General features: G+C 35.8%; 1 protein-coding gene across 2 annotated transcripts in view; it reads right to left on the reverse strand.

Moving 5' to 3' along the window:
* Window positions 1-530: 530 nt before the first annotated feature.
* The window catches only part of LOC114705766, a 29,769-nt gene continuing 8,355 nt past the window's right edge, over window positions 531-21,944 (reverse strand). Inside the window, exons 2-10 of one of the 2 annotated variants that reach the window (XM_028887833.2) lie at window positions 21,559-21,646; window positions 19,816-19,898; window positions 17,862-17,931; window positions 15,515-15,543; window positions 15,340-15,424; window positions 13,601-13,689; window positions 8,784-8,889; window positions 5,991-6,070; window positions 531-707 (exon numbers count right to left, since the gene is read on the reverse strand). In XM_028887833.2, the coding sequence (XP_028743666.1) occupies window positions 684-707; window positions 5,991-6,070; window positions 8,784-8,889; window positions 13,601-13,689; window positions 15,340-15,424; window positions 15,515-15,543; window positions 17,862-17,931; window positions 19,816-19,898; window positions 21,559-21,646 (654 nt within the window). In that variant the 3' untranslated portion in view covers window positions 531-683. The remainder of the gene's footprint in view (window positions 708-5,990; window positions 6,071-8,783; window positions 8,890-13,600; window positions 13,690-15,339; window positions 15,425-15,514; window positions 15,544-17,861; window positions 17,932-19,815; window positions 19,899-21,558; window positions 21,647-21,944) is intronic. The other variant, XM_037206381.1, reaches the window with a different exon arrangement.

Consider the following 21,944-nt stretch of genomic DNA (forward strand, 5'->3'; position numbering starts at 1 on the left):
TCTTTCTATCCTTGCCACCAATGAAAGAAGAATTCTACTGTACAGATATTATTCAAAATAAATAATCATCAGGGCTTGTTCTGAGGCTTAAACAATCTTAAAACCAAATATTGGCATGTCACATACACTTTTTCATTTATAGCAGTGTTTCTGAAACAGAAAATTCCTGTGTATATATTTATACCAAATTGTAAATGATGATGTAGAAACGTGTTCCAATACAGCTGTTTAACTAAATCAGTGCTCACTTACATAAAGTAGGTGTGACTGGACCATCAATGACCCTCTTCAAGTGCTGTAGGACTGCATTAGTAACTAGAAGAGCTTAAGGGAATTACAGACTCAAGTGGACTCAAAAAACTTTGAATGAATAGCATAATTATATTTATTCAATAACTCTAGACACTCAAAATGATGCTTTTTAAAAAGATGTATATTATAAATCAAATAAACATATACACATAGACATAAAATAAACACTGAAGATTACTAATAATGTAACAGAACAATAAAACATAAACACACAGAAATAAACACTGAAGATAATAGAATAGTATAATTTATAATATAACATAATATAGTAAAACACAAAATAAACACATGTTTTTTCTTGAAACAATTAGTAGAGAAGGGCAGATTTCCTCCTCAGCTGTCCTGTTGTGGATGGATGGTCAGAGAAGGTGTCAGGCAATCGTGGCAGGGTTGTCCTAGTTCCAAGATGAGAATAAGCTATTTTAAAATGCACAATGCTCTCTTATACTTTACAAAACTATATGGACTACTCTGTAAGGAGCTAGTTGGAGCATTCATAAAATGCCACTATATATAAAATGCAGTGTGTGTAATAAAGATGTTTTATATGATCCATCTTTCATCCATCATGAACATTCTGTTTAATAATTATATATCCCCATAGTGCATCATGATAACAGCTTTGAACCTTAATACTAATACCTAACTCTTACCTTAAATCCACTCTAACTATATATTCTGAAGCCTAATATTAATACTAAACCTAGCCTTAAACTCTACACTGGATCCTAACTCTAGTACTTGATAACAGTGAGGAAAACATGGAGGGAGTTTAGGAATAACTTTCTTCTTATGAATGAAAGCTTTGTACTATAAACTCATTTATATTCTCATTAAATTTACAACACCTTTCTATTCCTTTTCTGAAGAATATATTCTCTCACCCTCCAACATACACGCTGCTCCATTTTCCTTCATTTACTTCCTGTGTTTGAAACTGCTCATATTCTTTATCCCACATCTTTCTCCTGCCTTGTTTCCTAATATTCCTGAACTGTTGCAATGTGACCCAAAACACACACACACACACATCTATAACCATATATCCATATGTATGTATATGTATATTAATCTGTCTATCTGTCTGTCTGTCCGTCTGTCTATATCTTTCTCTATGACAAGTCTTGCTTTAGCCTGTTGTTCACTCGTGAGATAAACATTACATTGATAGTTAACTCCTTTTATCCATCATGGTGTATTTAAATACTAATATTTCTGAGCTAAAAGACTGAGTGTATGTTTTAGATAAACATGCTTTCTAATATCTTTTAAAATAAAATATAACTCTTAACTTCTTTCCTCTATGTTTTCTCTTCTATTTCTTGTGGTGGAGGGAAGAGTTATGGTTTTTGGTACAACATGCGCAATAACATGCTCTTATAGAAATTGTTATAGAGATTTATACATGCTCTGAAAGAGATTGTATAAAATAAGGAGTTTATAAAAATGAAAATCCAAACAATATTATGAAAGATTTAAACCATTCCATCCAACTGAAAAATACAACTATGAGTTATTGTATATTTTAAGTATATTTTCAATTTTAGGATAAATTACAATATTATTAGAATAGAGGCCCCCAGAGCCGAGCCTACTAGGACTCCTTCACTAAGTGAGGGACTCTGGCTTCTAGGCTCAGGGTTACCTCTACTGTCCCTGAAACTCTAGAACCACATAAAAGATCCTGACTTCCCCTTGGGGCCACATAAGAACACTGTGAATTTTGTCTTGGGGCCTGACCTGGATAGTCTCCTACACCAACATGAGGCCCAAGGATTTTCCTTCAGGATCCCAGGCAGCATGACCTCCTGCACCAAGTGAGAGGCCCTGCTTTCTAGAGATTAGCCCCACCAATGACACTTGGCAACCTCCAGAACCAGGTGAGAGATTCTCATTCGCCTGATTAGACCTGTTTATACTGCTTGAACCATTCCTTCAGGTGGCTAGGTTTCACCTGTGAGGCACCACCTGTATTGATACAGGAACCCTGTTCTAGGCATTAGACAGATGCTGGTGCTCGAACTTGTGGTCCTCAATATCAGTGACAGAGAGGAAATATTGCATCTCAGCCCTATCAAGTTTTAGTACCTCCTGATCACTTTAGATGCCTCCACTGGACCATAAAAGTGACTTGAAAAAAAGAAAAAGAGGAAGGAAAATCTGACTAACAAATTAAAACATTTTCTCCAAAAATTACTGATTATGTAATAGAGACCTCCAAAGAAAATGACATGGATGAACTTCAGGACAAAGGATTCAAAAGAATGATTGTAACTATACTGAAGCCATTCTAACTAAGCTCATCAAAATCATGGATGAAACTAATAAAACAGAATCCAAAAATTTCCAAAAAAATTAATGAAATGAAAAATTGATTCTTTGCAAAGATAAATAAGATTGAAAAAAATTCTTATCCAAATGAGAGAGAAAACACAAATTAGTGAAGTAAGAAATGAAGGAGGCATTAAAACAAATTACAGTGAAATTCAGAAATCACAAAACACATTTTTTAAAACTCTCCATTCCATGTAATTGCAAAATCTAAAAGAAATGGATGTATTTCTAGATTCATTCTATATAACAAAAATTAAGTCAAGATGAAAGAGGTGATTTAAGTATGTCTAAAATAACCACTATCAAGATTGAAGAAGTAACAAAATGTTTATCAACTAAAAAATGCCCAGGACCAGATGAATTAGTTACAGAATTCTACAGAACCTTTGTTACAAGAATTTACACCCTTGTTACTCTGATTATTTCATAAAATAGAAAAAGAAAGGACATCTCCAAAATTTTTTCTATGAATCTGGTATTACCTTGATACCCAAACTAGATAAAGACACCACACAAAAAGAAAAGAAAACCACAGATCAATTTCCATGATTAACATTGATGCAAAACTTCTAAATGAGATATTGACAAACTGGGGCTGGAGAAATGACTCAGCATTTATGAGCTCTGACCACTCTTCCAGTGGACTTAGGTTCAATTCCCAGCATCTGCATCACAGCTCCTAACTGTCTGTAACTCTATTTCGAGGGAATCTGATGTTCTCTTCTGGCCTCTGAGTATACCAGGCACACATGTGATGCACAAAAATACATGCAGATAAAACATACATATAAAAATAAAAATTAAAATAAAAAGATACTGGCAAACTGGATTTAAGATCACATAAAAAAGATTACTCATGAAGTACTAACTCTACTTCATCGCAGAATGCAGGGAGAAATCAAAGTATGTAAATCAATAGATATTACCTATCACATACATAGAATGAAAGAAACCACATGATCATCTCAATATATGCAGGAAAGACACAAAATTTGAACATCTGAACCTTAATAATAAAAGTTGTGGAGAGGTTAGGTGTGGATAGAGAATATATCAAAAATTATACAAGCTATATACAAGTCTATGACCTACATTTTGGTAAATAGAGGAAAAAATAAAAACATTTGCACTAAGATGAAAAACAAGACAAAGATTGTTCACTCTCTCCATATATATTCAATAAAGAGCTGAAGTCCTGGCTAGAGCATTAAGACAAGAAGAAAATTAAAGGACACAAAAAACTCAAAATGTCTCAACTTACAGATGGTAGGATTTTAACATCTGTAAAGACTGTGAAGACTCCACACACACACAAAAAAAACTTACAGATGATAAATACTCTAGCAGATTAGCAGCCTCAAAACGAACACTGAAATCAATAATGAATATCTGAATAAAAAAGAAATCAAGGAAAGAATCCCATTCAAAAGCCCTAGGATATATAATCAATCTAGATATCCATCAGCAGATTAATAGATAAGGACAATGTGGTATATACATGAAATGGAATATTACTGAGCTGTAATTAAAAATGAAATAATAAAAATTACAAGTAAATTAATGAAACTAGAAAAAGTTTTACTCACTGAGGCCAGCCAGGATCAGAAAGACAAATTTCATATGTTGTCCTCATGTGCGCATCCTAGACTCTTGTATGTTTAACTTGGATGACATGAGGAAGCCACATAATTAGATGTGGCATATTACGGATTGATATGGAGATAGTAAAATACAGGTAAAATCAAACCAGAGAAGGGGCATACTGGGTGTTGATAGTTTCAATCGTGGAAGAGTGGAGGATGGGGGAGAGGAAATGCTTAATAAAAATGAAGGGCTAAGAAAAAGCTATATAGAAACCACTGACCATGAAAATTAAATAAAATATTATTAGAAGGGCAGTAGAACATGGGTGACAGGAAGCAACACTGGGAGCCTATGCTGGGCTGAAGGTTCAAGGGTGAGAGAGTAAGTGGGAGTACGGAGTGAGGTGTAACTGAACATAAACTGAGGCTGTAGGAAGCCTTGTGGAAGCTACTAGTTTGCAAACTACTTTAAAATATCTTTAAACAAACTAAAAAGGGTTTGTTGAGAGGTACCTGGAATGTGTTGACTTCCCTCAGGAGTCATGCGGTTTTTTTGGTTTTTGGTTTTTTTTTCTGGTGAAATTCCAAGAACCAGGAGCAGGATACCTCCTTATGAGAACACAGGTTATTGCTACAGATTGTTGTTTTTCATAACTAAATGATAAGACTCCCTTGCTGAAGATAGCACGCAGTCTGGTTACAGGCCATTCAGAAATCAATCCCTAACTGACAAGAAAACTCTGGCTTTCACAGCAATAGAAGGTGTGCTTCAGACCCTGGGTGGTGAAATGTATCAATGGACTTATCCAGTCCTGGACCTTTCACATAACAACACCGGCTGGCTAGGCAAGCTATCTACAATGGTTGCATGGCGGTTATGTGAAAAACCAGCCACATTCTGACTGAATGTGAGGCCTGCTGCACAGGATGGCTTTAATGTCTGGTGCTGTAAACCTTGTCAAAAGCTTTTGCCTGGGAAAGCCAGAGGCTGCATGAGGAGAATCTACTAGTACTATTACTTAGGTTTATACCCATAGGTTTGTTCTGTTCCCAACCTTAGTCAGAGGATTCTTTTTGCAGAGGACATGGTTAATGCAGAGACTCTTAACTATTTAACATGATAAGAATAAGCCACTGTGAGTGCTCATCTGCAGAAGGGTCATTTGTTTTAACCTCCCACTACCGAAAGTTCAGGAAACATTGAGGAAGAATGATCAGAAAAAAATGTAAGAGTCTGAATTTGGAGAGAAGTACTTTGAAATGTTCCTTTGGGGACATGACGTAGCTGATGTGCAGATCAACTCAAAGCAGCTACGTGTCTTACAGTAGACTTGCACAAGATCAAGGCAGTCAAGATTCCAGCATGAATGAGGAAGAGCCTCCGGAGACCCCAACTGGTGGTTGTGAAAGGAGGAGACTAATTTATCTGTGGGCTTGTGGCTGCTGGCGGGTTGCTCGTGTCCCAGCAGGTGTCTTCACACATGCACAGATGCTCAGCTCTAATTGGACTCAGCAGGCTATTAATAATGTTTTTTAAAAAGACATTAAGCCCAGAAGAAGATTGATGAGGACCAGGATTATTTGGAAGGAGTCAGTGGTGTATGAAGGTCTCAAAGACTAAATAAAAATGTTATCTAAAACAACATTTCCTTTTGATGTATTAATTTTAAAAGTTATATTAAATTTAACCTTATTTGGCCTATGGAACATTATTGTGGAAACAGCATAAAGTGTGTAATTTAAATTTAAAGATTTACTTACAAATGACCGCTTAGTTTTTCTACCACTGTGCTGTTTCTGCTCTTCTCCTGAGGTCTGCTTTTGGTCTTCCATGACAGTTTCTGTTGACAAGTGCATAGAGCTTGTCACTAAGCTAACTACAACGAGCTTTTAGATAAAAAGCTATTCATTGTTATAATGCATAAAAATTTATTCTCGTTTTCCCAAGTAATAATTTTTAAACTATACACTTTGTCGCATACTACATGTCAGAATGTTCTATATGCACCAACATGTGAAAGGTAAAGGGGTGTTGCTTTTCCTGTGGTTGGCCTAGGATAGCCCAGGTAGAGAAAGGGCTCACTATGCAGTGTTGGGAAGGACTCGGGTTATGTAAGTCTAATGTGTAATTTCTACACGCTTAGACCTTCGTGTTTACAATTTCAGTGCAAGGAGATCTTTCTACATGTCGTTGAAGACTGAATGTGGCACAGGCAAGTTAGGGAAATGGTTTAGGAAAAGGTAAGAATAGAGAGTGATGTGTTTCAGGTCTGAATTAAGGGGCTATTCAGGAATACTGAACATATAAAATGATCGCAGTCCAGAATCCGAAACAGAACATTAATAACTTACATATCTGAAGCTGTGCAGAACTGGACTCTCATTATCCCTTGATGTTAGGTGTAAATGACCCACATGAACTATTTTATGGTGTTTGTGTTACATTGTCTTTTTCTGTTGCACATTTTGCTATGGTGAAAAAACTCATTAGGTGCTTTGTGATGTGTTGTGTAACTAAAAAATAAAATTCCTAAACAGAAACACTATCAATAATAAGAAAATTAACAAAATTAAAACAAAGTATAAACATTTACAAATAAAGAAACGAGAGCATACAAGTTGTATGGATCTGAGAACTTTGCATTTAGAGCTTGCAAGGATTGCTCTACAGGAGTTTAGGAAAAGGTTCTTAAAATATGTTAATTGTGCATGATAAAGACAAAAGAAAACATGTATTAATGTTATATTGTCGTATTTGTAGCTACAGACCTGAATCAATGACTGATCAACAGCACTGAACTAACTGATACGTACATTGCAACACACACAGATGCAGACAAGCACCAGCCTGAAGCACCCTAATTTACTCTGATATAATTTTCCTAACAAAACAGAATAAGCTAATTCAAAACAATCCTGTTCTGGAGAGCTGCCCCTGCCCCTTCGTGTCTGCTATGTGGTGGCATGTAAGAGGGAAAGATGCCTTCTCCCCTCCCCCATTACCATCCGCAGCAGGTGAAAGAGCTGGTCCTGAGGTCACAAAAGTGGGAGAGCTAGCCCTGACCCTCCATGGCTGTAGCACACAAGCGAGCAGGCTCTGTACCCTGTCTGGGCAGCACACTAGAGCTGACCTGGTGTGGGGATGCGAGTGAGCCAGCCCTGAGAGTGTGAGAGCAACAGAGCTGACCCCGCCCCCACCCCATCATTTCCCATGCATGTGGTCATGGGTGAGGGAAAGAAGCCCTCTCCCTATGCCCTTTGTTACCTGTGGCAGGCAAGGGCTGGCCCCAGGGTCATCAGAGTGAGAAAATGAGCCCTGCACCCCACCAGGACAGCACACTAGAGCTGGCCCTGTTGTCAGGGTCACAGGTGAGCCGGGACTGAGGGCTTGAGGGCAGGAGAGCTGACATACCCCGCCCCCACGCCCCGCCTCATATGCCCCACTAGAACAATCGGGAGAGAGGGCCTTGCACCTTGCCTGGGCCAAACAGTAGAGCTGGTTCTGGTGATGTGAGTGAGTGGGACCCAGATCTGAGGGCCCAAGAGCAGGAGAAAGATCCCTGCTCCTTGCCATGTGCTGCATTAGGTGAGCAAGCTCACCTAATTAGTTGAGGCAGTGCTGGAGAGCTCATCTGGGTAGTGATGATGAGATGGGGGAAAGTTAGCAAGCTGACCAACCAGCTTACCCCAGGCCCACATCCAGGCCCAGAATCAGGGCTATGCGTTGGCCCACCCCAACATCCATCCCATTTATGAACTGTCGGAGCATGTGAAGAGGACAAACCTACAGATCCAAAACAGCAGGATCTCCACGACACAGGACCACAGGAGTCCTGTGGCAGGAATCTCAGTGAGAGTCCATTATTGGTGGTGTGGCAGAAACCAGAGGCCTTGAACCAGACCAATGACTCCTGGCAATGAACATTTGCAAGTAAAGATGAATGGACTAAAGAGTAAACTCTCAACCAGCCACGCTGCAGCTTCCACAAGAGTCTTCTTTTCTTTCCTTTTTTTTTTTTTTTTTGTGTGTGTGTTTTGTTTTTATGTTTATTTTTGTTTTGTTTCTTTGTTTTGTTTGGTTTTCAGTATTTCTTTAAATTTTTTTTGTGGGAGAGGTTGCAAGGGCAGAGGGTGGATGTGAGGAGACAGGGAGATAAGTGGGATCAGAATGCATGATGTGAAATCCACAAAGAATCAATAAAAGTAAAAACAAAAAAAAGCAATCCTGTTCTTATATATTCATATTTATTTCATATATTCCTGAAGATAATGCAAATTGCATATGGACACCTGAGAGGTATGGGAGGGAGGACTCCTTTATTGGCTATCTAAAGTTACCTGTTACTCAGATTTGATAACATGTATTATTACCATTTTACTCATTCTTTTGCTTACTATATTTAATTGGTAATTTTTTTGTCTACTTATAACAGGTAGGGTTCTGTTCTACACAAACATTCTATATAACAAGTATCTTTTTAAATGTACTACTTACCTGGAAGTATAAGCAAAATAAACCCTTTCCTTTCCAAAAATAAAAAATGTACTACTTACTTTTCTCTAGATGCCTTATTACATTTTCTTCTGCATCATTGTTCATATTGGATGAATGCGGAGCTTCCATGGAAGTTTCTTGCTGTCCATTAGCATCAGACACACTCTGTCAAATGAGTATTGTTACATGTTTCAGAAAGGTCTTATGTGATTTCTAAGAACATGTCTGAATTCCTAATTTTACAAAAATTGTACTTTAAAATCTATGAAGTACATACTGTGAAGATATTTTAATGGGAAATCTAATATATACACTGAAGCTTAAATCTATCTTTCATTTCTCATGGCACCTCATTATGGAAGAGGAATACAGAAGAAAGGCACCTCATTCACAGAGTAGGACTTGATGCACAATGTAAACAAAAGTAATTACTTTCAGACTAAGAATGCTTAATACTAATTTTTATTCACAAATGAATTTGGAGGATATTTATAAAACAAATAAATGCATATGCTATAAACAGGAGATTTTCTTTAAACAGTATTGATTTCTATTTTCCTATTTGTCTCCCTTTAATTTTCTTCTCTTTACTTATTGCTCCAGCTAATACTTGTAACACAATATTAAAAAGGAGTGAGCCCTGTTTCATTCAGGACTTCAGTAGGATTGCTTCATATGATTTTTGTCTCTAAGTCCATTTATGTAATTTATTTCATTTATTGACTTGTGTATTTTGAACCATCTCTGCATCTCTGAGATAAAAAACAACTTGGTCATGGTGGATCATCTTTTTGGTATGTGTCTGTTTTTAGTTTGCAAGTTATTTTATTGAGCATTTTTGAATCTCTGTTCACATGCTATCATGTTGCTATTGATTGCACTCCACAACCTTATGGGTTGCTCTCCATTGTTGTGGAAATATTTTCTTTAAATTTGCCAGTAAAATGGACTGGATATTATAACCATAATTCTTACTTGACAACTGTTTTTGTTATATATAGTTTTACTATGTTAAAGTTAAAACCTTCATTTTTTTAATTAGACAGAAAGGGGGAAATTCCATGGAACAATCTTTTTGTACACTGTAAATATGTATTACTCTCACTGGTTAATAAAGAGCTGACAGTCCAACGGCTAGGCAGGATTTGGGGGGCAGAGAGAAAGCTGGGAAGAAGAAAGGCAGAGTCTCAAGAGTTGAGAGGAGTTGCCAGCCAGATGGGGAAGAAGCAGCATAGAAAGTACATGGATGAGGTAAATGAGCCTTGGGGCAGCACATAGATTAATAGAAATGTTCTAATTTAAGTTGTAAGAGCTAGTTAGTAACAAGTATAGGCTATTGGCCAAGCATTTATAATTAATAATAAGTCTCTGTGTGGTTATTTGGGAGCAATGGCCAGGACACAGAAATACTCTGACTATGCTCCACAATGTTATGGTAAGGGCTTGTTGCAGAAGACAACACTTATGTTTTCCAACATGAATAGTTGGGCCGGTGCCTACATAGAAGCTTCCCCCAACCTGCCTGTAATCATGTAAATGAATGGAACCAGAAAAGATCATATTGAATGAGGTATCCCAGATCCAGAAGGATAAATGCTGCATGTTCTCTCTTATACAATAACAATTAATGAAAAAACGAGGCTGTGAAGGAGAGCAGGCAAAGGTATATGGGAGGTTATAGATGAAGGAAGAAAAGGGGAAAATGGAAATAGATGAGATCTCCATGAGTAAACATCGGACAATGGGGGGAAATGGAGAGGAGGAGATGAGGGATGAGAGTATGAGGAAACAGGATAGTCAAGCTGGGTAAGGAATGGAGTGGGAGAGCAATGAAAAGGGAGAAATGTTCTAATTATAGTTTCTATTATATTATAATCTCAAAATTTAAAAGACAAATTATGGAGAGTGAAGTAGACATAGTACACATGTATGAAGTTTTCAAAAATTAAAATTTTATTAAAATAAATTAATAAATAAAACTAAATATGAAATTTGTTTTTCACTGTTTCCTCTGTCCAGTAATGACATCTTATTTGATATTCACTGAGTGAGCACATGCTCATTCCCAGTTCAGTATCTTAAGCCTCACACTCAGATCTCTCACCACAAAATATTATTCTCACTCCCGTCCTGTATGTGCTACAACTTTCCCTAAATTTCTCCACACTGACACCTTACAGTTTCTTTTCATCCGATCTGAATGCTTACTTCTTCCTTGATTTATGTTCCATCACTGTAGCATATGCCCTCTCCTATAAATTCAGGGCTTGACATCTCAGCATAGAACAGATATTCATTAAAGGAAATTTATATAGGTTCAAAACATCTTAAAAATGCCTTCACCATGTCCTGAGCACATTACTGTATGTTGTTTCTCTGTAAAGATTGTGTAAAATGGAAATATATGGTGCTTTGCATCTATGTGAACTCTTTTCATTACTCAATTCCTCAAAATGTACTCACTAAGGACAGTGAATAATCACTGGGAAATAATTCTCATTCAAACGAGCAAAAGAATTTCTTTGTTGTACATTAATGACAAAGCCTCTATTCTGGAAGTGAACATTCTCTTAATAGGCAATTAATTGGACTATATGATCAAATACTTTCTTTAAATAAAGACTTTGAAATCATTCTGTGACCCTGAGGAAAAATATGAACTTTCAACCTCACTGTGACTGACTGCAAATATGGAACCACAGTTTGTTTCTTTTTTTTTTCACTGAGAATTACAACTTGAGAATTACAACTTTTCTAATGAATCCAACTCAGAGGTTAGCACTTTCACATCATTCATTACAGAAATAGACTCAATGACGCAAAGCACGTGATCATGTCATTAGGTGCAGAAAGAGCCTTTGACAATATCCATCATCACTTCATGATAAAGTCTAAGAGGAAAGGTAGCATATTTTCAGTATGATAAAAGCAATAAACAGCAAACACACAGCCAACATTTCAACAAAGGAAACTCAAAACATTTCTACTAAAATCAGGAACAAGACAAGGATGACCATTCTTCCTCTTCCTGTACAGTATGGTACTTGAATACTTAACTAGAGGAGTAAGACAAGAGGAGATAAAGGTGATACCAAAAGGGAAGGGAGAATTGAAAGTATTCTTTATTTGTAGGTGGTGTGATTCTATAAAAGAAGACTCTAAAAAACTCCACCAGAAAACTCTGACAGCTGATAACATCTTTAGCAAAGTAACAGGATATAAAATCTAAGCACAATAATTAGTAGCCTACCTGTATACAGACAACAGACATACTGAGAAAGAAATCAAGAAAACAATGCCATTCAAAACAGTGCCAAAGTATAATAAATTGGAATAAATCTCACCAGAAAAGTGAAAGACCTGCACAAAGACCTTACACAAAGGTGTAAGACAGTGAAAATAAGAAGTTGAAAAAGTTACCAGACATGGAAATACCTCCTATGATCACATATTCATAAGGTTAAAGTTGGGAAAATGGACATCCTAACAAAAGCAATCTACATACTCAACATAAGCCTCATAAAAATTCCAATGCTCCCACAAATTATGTATCACCATTTTCCCAATACATGTTGCAGGCAGGAAAAATTGTAAGCTGAAGCTTTTGTGGCTGAGTTGTGTCCCAGTCCCACCACTGGAAGCCTTGCCTGGTTACAGATGATGGCTGGTTCAAGATCTGTATTCCCCTTTCCTAGGAGTCTTCACTAGTGTCACCCTTGTAGATTCCAGGGAGTTTCCACTGCACTAGGTTTCCATATCACTCCCAAGTGTCCTCCAACTCCAGTCAACTTTCCCTGTACCAGGGGTGTTGGGCTGGGGGACCGGGAAAAGTCAAGGGAGGGAAAACTGCAATTGGGATGTAATGTATGAGAGAAGAATGAATTTTAAAAATAAGATGACCTATGGAAAAAAAGTTTCCAGTGCTTGTTCACAGAAAACAAAAAAGAAAAGTTAAATTTCATATAGAAACACAAAAGATCAAGAGTAGTCAAACAACAAAACAAAAAAAACGAAAGCAAAACTGATGGTGGCATCATCATCATCACAGCTTCAAGTTACAATACACAGTTATAGCAATAAAAACAGCATGCCAGTGGCCCCCAAACAATGACATTGATCAGTAGAAGATAATTGAAGAGCTACATATAAGCCCACTTGATTTTTGTAAAAGAGGCCAACAATTTACTTTGTGAAAAACAAATGGTGTTGGTCACACTGGATATAGATAGATGAATGAAACCAGATCCCTATCTCTCACCTTACACAAAACTCAATTTCACATGGACCAGGTATCTCAAAATAAGGCTTGATACATCAAATCTGATAGAGGAGGAAGTACAGGATAATCTTTAATTCAAGGGCACAGCAAAAGACCTTCTGAACAGGACACTGGTAGCATAAACGCTAAGACCAACATAATAAATAAAACCACATGAAACTAAAAATCTTCTGTACAGCAAAGGACACCATCATTTTATTGACAAGGTGGCCTTACAGAGTGATAAAAAGTCTTTACCAGTTGTACACACAACAGAAGGTATCTAGAATATACAAAGAACCCATTCATTACTTCAAACTATGAATCATGGTGCTCACATTTGACCTTATCTTTACCCATGTGAGTAAATATGTCAAAAATGAAGCAATTACAATCACTAGATACTTACTTACTACACATTAAAGGAAATTATTTAGCTATGTAACAGGATTCGAAGACTATTCTGTAATTAGTAATAGATCAAATGCTTTCACTTTAATAGTAAATTATTAATCTGTTGACTGTGTAAAGTAGTTTAAAATGTAGTATGTTGGATATGCCAACATCATTAAAGCAAACAATATTAAATGAGAAGTTTAAATTTAAATTTTTACATACAAATTCTTGAATTTCCGCACTCTTATCAAAATTTCTCTCATTTTTCAGTTTAGATTTTGGTATTTCTTCTTTTAGTTCTTCATACAAATCTATATTTTTATGTAAAAAATATGAACAATTATACAAAACAATATTCTATAAAAATAGAGTAATTTAAAGTTAGATGTTATTTTTAAAATGTTATTTCAATTAACCACGTAGTATAGGTGTATATTTATATCCTTAGAAAAATGGTTATGGTAAAAAAAACAACAACAACACTTTATTTGAATAGATACTACATATTGACCAGTTTTGAGTCATACATGCCTTTATAGGATTTGTCTGGAAATTCATAAATGACATATATACCTGTCTACAGTTTCCATATTTGAAGGTACTGTGGGAGAACACGTTCACTGATTACTTCATCAAAATTATCCTTAGTTTATCACACATTTATCTGTAAACAGGACAACATACTTATGCTCTATACCAATGGTTCTCAACCTTCCTAATGCTGCGACCCTTTAGTTCAGTTCCTCAAGTTGTGGTGACCCCCAATCATAAAATTATTTTGGCAATGATTTCATAACTGTAATTTTGCTGCTGTTATGAATTATGTTGTAAATATCTGTGTTTTCAAATGGTCTTTGGTGACCCTTGTGAAAGGTTCGTTTGACCCCTAAAGGGTCATGATTCACAGGTTGAGAACCATTTTGTTCTGTACTGACAAATTGCCTTTTTATGACTCATTCTGGAGTATACAACTTTTTTCAGAGAAAAATGGGTGTCGCTTTCTTTGTGGCTACCCTAGACCATTATTACTGTACAAACTTTCCCACTTCAGCTAAAACCCACTTTACAGGTATATCTGTTTCTCTCCTTGACATGTATGAACTATATTTGGGGTCATCCTTAGATCAGCAGATCTCATTTTTTTCTTTTTCTTTTTTTCTGTAATTATTTTGTGTTTCTGATAGGTGTTAACACTGGATTTTGAATGTAAGGATGACATTCCAGACAGGTCTTCTCTACTGATAATGCCTGTGCTGACACACATACATCGAGTTTCAGGCAAGAGAGTGCAGAGAAATGAAAAGATGCAAAAGCAAACAAGAGATGTAGATAAGTAAGTAACAGGATTTTCAGTGACTGCTTCACCAAATGATAGTGTATTCTGCTTTATTGAAACAGATTATAGACATGCTTTATAAATAGCACTCATTTTCCTTGTAAATCAAATACAGTGCAACACACATGAAGGGAATCGGTGCACTATAAGTGCTAGAACAACACAAACATGGTTTTTCTTATTCTGAAGATGTGGTGTATTGCTGTTTTTCCAGGACAGAACAGAATCTCTGAGCTCAGATATGTCTTTGCTTTGGTCTTTCAGGCATCTTTGACTATATGTGTACATTCTGAGACCCAGTACTACATAAATCATGTTCAAACTTTGGAGAAGTCTCATTAGTCTCATGATGGACTTTTGTAAGTTACTAGCAAACAGAAGGATTACACACTGGAAAAGTTAAGGCAATGGAACATGAGTATTAAACATTGAAGTTGAGCTTACATGTATAAAAACTTTATATTGTGCTTGTGAATATATTTTAAAGCGTGCACGCCACTAATGAGATGGCATTGCTCATGTCAAACCCTACCATCCCTGTCATCAAGAACTAAGTGGCATCACTGGGAACATTTGAAATGTATTAACATGCATGGAACAGAAGAAAATGACTTGGGAAATTTACCTGGTTCAGATTGCTGTGGTTCAGACTTGGGTTTGGAGAGTGGTTCAGACTTGGGTTTGGAGATTGGATGAGAAAAATCCCTAAGCTGAATAGATTTTGAAATGAGATGTTTAATCAGTGTTTTGGACTTCAATCAATATTTAATTATTCAATATAAATATTAAAATGCAGTTACCTCTGGGTGTGGACATTTGTCAGCCCACACTGAAAGAGAAAGGATAAATAAAATCAATTCCATGCACAATGACAACTTCAAAACTACCTTTATGAAAGCTTTTGGGTGCAATGACTTCTCGTTCCCTTCTTTCAACATAAATACTTGTTATTTTACTGGTTAGGACAGCAGCTAACAGAAATATATTGAAATATACCAACGCAATCTACAGACTCATGTAATCCCCATTGAAATTCCAACATAATTTGTTGCGGATACTGAAAAAGAAACTTTCAGCTTCATATAGAGACACAAAAAACTCAAGATAGCTAACACAATCCTGAACAATAAAAAAAAGCTGGAGGCATCATCATCCCAGATTTCATGTTTTATTACAGAGCTATAGTAATAAAACAGCATGGTATTAATGTAAGAATAGACATATGTCCAATTAAATCAAGTTGAAGACTCAAACATAAGTTCACACACCTATGGACACTTGATTTTTGATAAAGAAGCCAGAATTACACACTGGATAAAAGACAATATCTTCCATAAATGGTGCTGACCAAACTCGATGGCTGCACGAAGAAAAATACATATCGACCTGTGTTTATTAACCTGAACAAAACTCAACTCCAAATGAATCCAGGACCTCAACATAAGACCAGATACCCAGGATAAGACAAAAGAGAACATGAGGAATAGGCTTGAACTCCCGGTACAGGAAAAGACTTTCTGACGAGGACACTAGCAACACAGGTACCAAGACCCACATTTGATAAATGGGACCTCATGAAGCGGAAAGCTTCCATATGGCAAAGGACACCATCAATTGGGCAAAGCTTCAGGCTACAGAATGGGAAAGGAACTTGAACATTTAAACATCTAATATACATATATATATATCATCTAATATATATATATATATATATATATATATATATATATATATATATGTAAAAACTGGATTCCCAAAAGCAAATAACCCAACTAAAAATGGTGTTCAAAAATAAAAAGAGAATTTTCAAAAGATGAAACACAAACAGCTGAGAAACACTTCAACATCCTTATTCATCAGGGAAATGCAAATCAAAACTAATTTGAGATTTATCCCAGTCAGAATGGCTAAGACAAACAAAACAAATGAGAGGTCATGCTTGCAAGGATATGGTGCAAATGAAACACTTATTCATTTTTGGTGAGAATGCAAACTTGTACAGCCATTATGGAAAGCAGTGTGGTGTTTTCTCAGGAATCTGGGAACTGAACCACCTCAAAATCCATCTACACATCTCACTGGCATATACCCAAAGGACTCCATATTCTACTACAGCTATACCTGCTCATCCATGTTCATTGTTGTTCTATTTACAATAGCCAGAAATGAGAAACAGACTAAATGTCCTTTAACTAATGAACAGATAATGAAAATGTCACAAATTTACACAATGGAGTATTTTGCTTCTGTTAAAAGTGGAAATTATGAAACTTACAGGTAAATGCATGGAGCTAGAAGAAATCATCCTGAGTGAGGTAATCCAGATCCAAAAGACAATATTATATGGTTTCTCTTAAACGTGGATGTTAGCTTTTAAGCTGTAGCTATGTATGCTAAAATCCATGTAACCACAGAGATTCTGCATCAAGTAAGGGACTGCTGGAAAGGATCACTCAAGTAAAGGGATATACAATATATACAATATAATCTAAGCCGGGCAGTGGTGGCGCACGCCTTTAATCCCAGCACTTGGGAGGCAGGGCCAGGTGGATCTCTGTGAGTTCGAGGCCAGCCTGAACTACCAAGTGAGTCCCAGGAAAGGCACAAAGCTACACAGAGAAACCCTGTCTCAAAAACCAAAAAAAAAAAACCAATATAATCTATAGTTATATAGAGAGAGAGTGGAAAGATGAAATGGGAAGGGCCATGGAAGAGAGGGCAGGGTGGGACTATGGGGAGGGACAATTCACTAAAGGCCATTTTAAAAGCCACATGGAAGCCTACCACTGCAAAAGCCTCCTAAAATATGTATGTATATGAAATAAATTCAAATGGATTCTTCAAGTAACAGGGGAGACAATGCCCCAATTAGACACTTTTGCCACCATGTGACACCTTCGGTTACCCCTAGTGAAGAGAATGGCCAAAGTGGCCCCATGAAAACTCCTAAATATTTCAGGTATCAGAGAACTCATAGATCTTTCTGTGACTATCTCAATTTTGCACATTACTCAAATTTGGTAACATATGGGTCTTATTACTGTTTGGTTGTCTTTTATCTTACTATACATTTTTTCAATTATTTCTTTGGATGGTATAATATATCAGAGTTTGTCTCACATAATATCTCCTCATGATGGCTCTTACCTTGGTTTATTTCCTTTTTTTCTGTATTATTTCCTCTGCTGGATGAATGGGTAGCTTTTCTGGAAGCTTCCTGCAGTGGATAAGAGTCAAGACACTCTGTCAAATGGTATTAGTAATGTGTATCAGAAAGGTCTTATTTTTCTTTCCAGGAATATACCTTGATTTCTGACTTAAGAAAAGTGTACTTGAGAATATATGCAGAATATATTGAAGACCATGATATCTGAATGGGGAATCTTATATATACACTCAAGTTTAAGTTCATCTTTTATTTCTCATGGCAGGCCATTATGTACAAGGAATATAGAAGAGAGGAATCACATTTATAGACAAAGTAATACCTGATGTTCATATATCAATAAAAACAATTATTTTTATATTACAATATGTCAAACTAATATGTACTTCCTAGTAAAGTTGGAGTATGTTTATGAAATAAATGTTCACATTCTTAGTAGGGCCATTTCTTTAATGCAAGATTAAACACAAAGTGTTGTAACAATGACACTATGTGGTTAGTCATAATTGAAGAGCTGAATCGTGTTAAATGTATTTATATTATATCATGTTAAGTGTGAAGGGAACAAGACAGAAGTTGCTTAATTTCAGTAAAAATGAGCTAACAGAACTGACATATTTTGTTTATTTCTTATAGATTAAAAAAACTGAAACAAAATGATAAGACCAAAATGTTTTTCTATGTTATCTTTAAACAATATAATTGGAATACTAAGTAGGTGCAAATGTTTCTCAGTAAACAGAAATTTCCCCCAAACACATCATTTCCACATTTTTATTCTACATGTTTACAAGAATAACCAAATCTTGCTTTCTCATCATTCAAGAACTTTGCCAGTTATGAGAAGATGTTGTCCACTATTCTATATGTTCAGTAATGCCATCCTAGTTGATATTTACTGAGTGGACACACATTCATCTTCTAAGACATCTTGGCTTTCATGCTTAGATCTCTGATGACAAAATCTTTCTCACTCCTATCCTATACTAACTACAATTTTCCCTAAATCACCCCCATTGTCATATGTTTTCTTTACACCAAAATGCACCTATCTGACCCAAAACAGTTGCTTTTTTACTTGTTTTGTGTCTTATCACCTCAACATAGACTTCCATCTGAAAGAGTCAGTTCTTAATTTCTCAGCATATAGTAGATATTCACTATAAAGATTTATGCAAGCTTAAAATATTAAAACTATCTTCAGAATGTCCTCATACTACACAAAGTATGTTACTGTATGTTGTGTCTCTAAAAAGATCATGGAAAAGGGAAAGCCATAGTGTCTTGAATCTATGTGAATTCTCTACATTAACTCAATTCCTAATATATATATATACACACTGGACTAGAATTGGGAAATGAGTGATTTTCTTTGTTGAAATGAGTAAAATACTTTTAGTTGTTCCTTCAAAATTAGGGCTCCATTGTGTAAGCAAACATTCTTTTAATAGGCAATTTAGTTGATTATATGACCATATTATCTCCTCAAATGAGGACCCTGAAATAATCCAATGACCATAAAGAAAAAAAAATTGCTCCTTAGTGTGACTGAGTGTAATTATTATACCACAAATTTAGTTTCTGCAGAAAGAATCACCTTTATGAAATGAATTCAATTCTGAAATCATTAATTTTTTATATCACCTACTATTGCAAATGGACAGACATGAGACTCTTCAGTTATATAAAGAGCTTAGCATGAAACACAGATAATAACCACATATTATTTACTGAACAACAAAAGAAAATGATTAACTGTGTGACTAGATTCTAGGAATACCATGTGATTTGCAATAGCTAAGTCTTTCATTTTAATATTAAATTATCGTCTATTGACTGCATACAGTAACCTGGAATGTAGTTTACTTTAGCCTGTGGCAATATCATTAAACCAAATAGTATTATGTAAAAAATTTTGTCTAAACAGTTACATACCAATTTTTGATAGCCTTCATTCTTATTATAAACATTTTCATTTTCCAGCTCTAAATCCGGTATTGTTTCTAATTCTAGTTCTTCTGACAAATCCACACAGTTTATTAAAAAAATATAAAAAAGCAGTTAGATAAATAATGCTCTATGACAATAGATTGAAATAAATTAGAATTTAGAAATTTTTTTACTGAAATGTTTCAATTAAATATACTCTATAGATGAATATTTAGATCCTTATATAAATGTTCTAATTATAGATATATCAGTATATCACTTGTATGGACACTCCATGTTGCCAAGTTCAAGATATAAAAATACTTTACCAATTCATCAGAAATTAATAAACCTCACATAAATGACCAAGCATTCTAAAATCTGCATTTTAAGGTGTCATAGAATCAAACATATTCATTATATACTCGCATGTATGCACACACACACACACACACACACACACACACACACACACGACACTGGACAAGAATTGGGTAATAAATAATTGGTTTTCTTTGTTGAAATGGGCAAAATATTTTTAGTTGTAAGACTGTGTAGCTGAAGATGGCACACGCTTCAGACCCAGGATTTAGAGGATTTGAGCTGGAACTGACTTGAAAACCTGCTCTCATAGTACTGTGCAAAGTGTCAGGGAAGATAAGCCATCAAAGGTCACACAAGCAGAAAAAGGTACCCAAGATATTCCCAATGATGTGATAGCAGTACTTTTATTTTTGGAGTAACCAACAGCTGTCTTATTGGTCTTAAGGCCAACTCAACGAGCAGTTCATGCCTGGTACTGTAAACCTAGTCAACTACCCATAACTGGAGAAATCATTGATCCTAGGGGTCATCTACTAACTATCATTTTCATATATCAATATTGTTGCTGTGTTCTAAATATGATTCTTATAGTCACAGTTATATTGACAGATAAATATAGCTCTTATTTCTCATCAAAGAAGTCCCTTTATGCAGCAGATAGAGGTATTACTAAGATCTCCAATTTGTCAAACTTCAAGGAGTGACCATAAGGTGCCCAGCCCCCATTTATACAGCCCTAAATCTAAAGCTCAGGGAAAATAGCAAAAGCAAGTGCAGATAAATTGTCAAATCAGAGGTCCAGTGCTTTTGCTGCTACATGGGATCTTCTATGCATGATTTGGATGTTGCTTCCATAAAATTCAAGAGTTTGATTTCTTAAAGAACACATGCAGGAAATCTCATAAGGCAAAAAGATGAAGAGCTGTAGGCAACCAGGTGTTGAGAGAAGACAAATTATTTTTTTTCCAGAGATGAACTCTGTAATAGGTTATGGAATTCCAGTAGTTAGTCCTAAAGACATGTACATATAAGCAACACTAAACACACACACACACACACACACAGTGTGTAAAAGCAGTATAGACAAAGAAGTCAGAAATTTGAGATGTAGTCGAGGCACAGGAAGGTTTGGAGGAATGATGGGAAGGATGAAGACGATGTAAATACAGTACACATGTATGAAATTCTCAACAACATACACACACACACACACACACACACACACACACACACACACACAGGCAACTCTTTTACTAACATTCTTATTTCAGCTTTTAGTGAAAGTTGTTCTGGTCTAGCATTGCTATTTCACTTCTGTTTTAATTATTATGAATTTCCTGAGTTCTTTTATTTGGCTAGGTACCTGTGACCATGTTTTAAGCAAACTTCTGTCAAACGATCTCACAAGTTAAGTGTGTGTATTACCTTCTTGCGTTTCTAAATTTTCATATTGTTCAGAAGCTATTGGTAAGTCATCTGCATCATTTTCCGGAATATTCTCAGGAATATCATACTAAATTGATAACAATAATAAGGTATCATAATGAGAACAAAGCTGAATTTCCTATTTTGAATTCAGTTAAACTTAATAATAAGAGAATAATTAAACATCAGTATATTTTCAGTTGTTTAATCCCAGCACTCAGGAGGAAGAGGCATGCAGATCTTTGTGAGGCCAACCTGGTCTACATAGTGAGTTTCAGGACATCTAAGACTGTTACACAGATAAAAACCTGTCCCAAACACCCTCACCCCCGAAAAATTAGTATATTTTCATAGAAAACCCTTTTCATGTTCTTGAGATCAATTCA

This window comes from Peromyscus leucopus, chromosome 5, assembly GCF_004664715.2.
Source record: "Peromyscus leucopus breed LL Stock chromosome 5, UCI_PerLeu_2.1, whole genome shotgun sequence".
NCBI lineage: Eukaryota > Metazoa > Chordata > Mammalia > Rodentia > Cricetidae > Peromyscus > Peromyscus leucopus.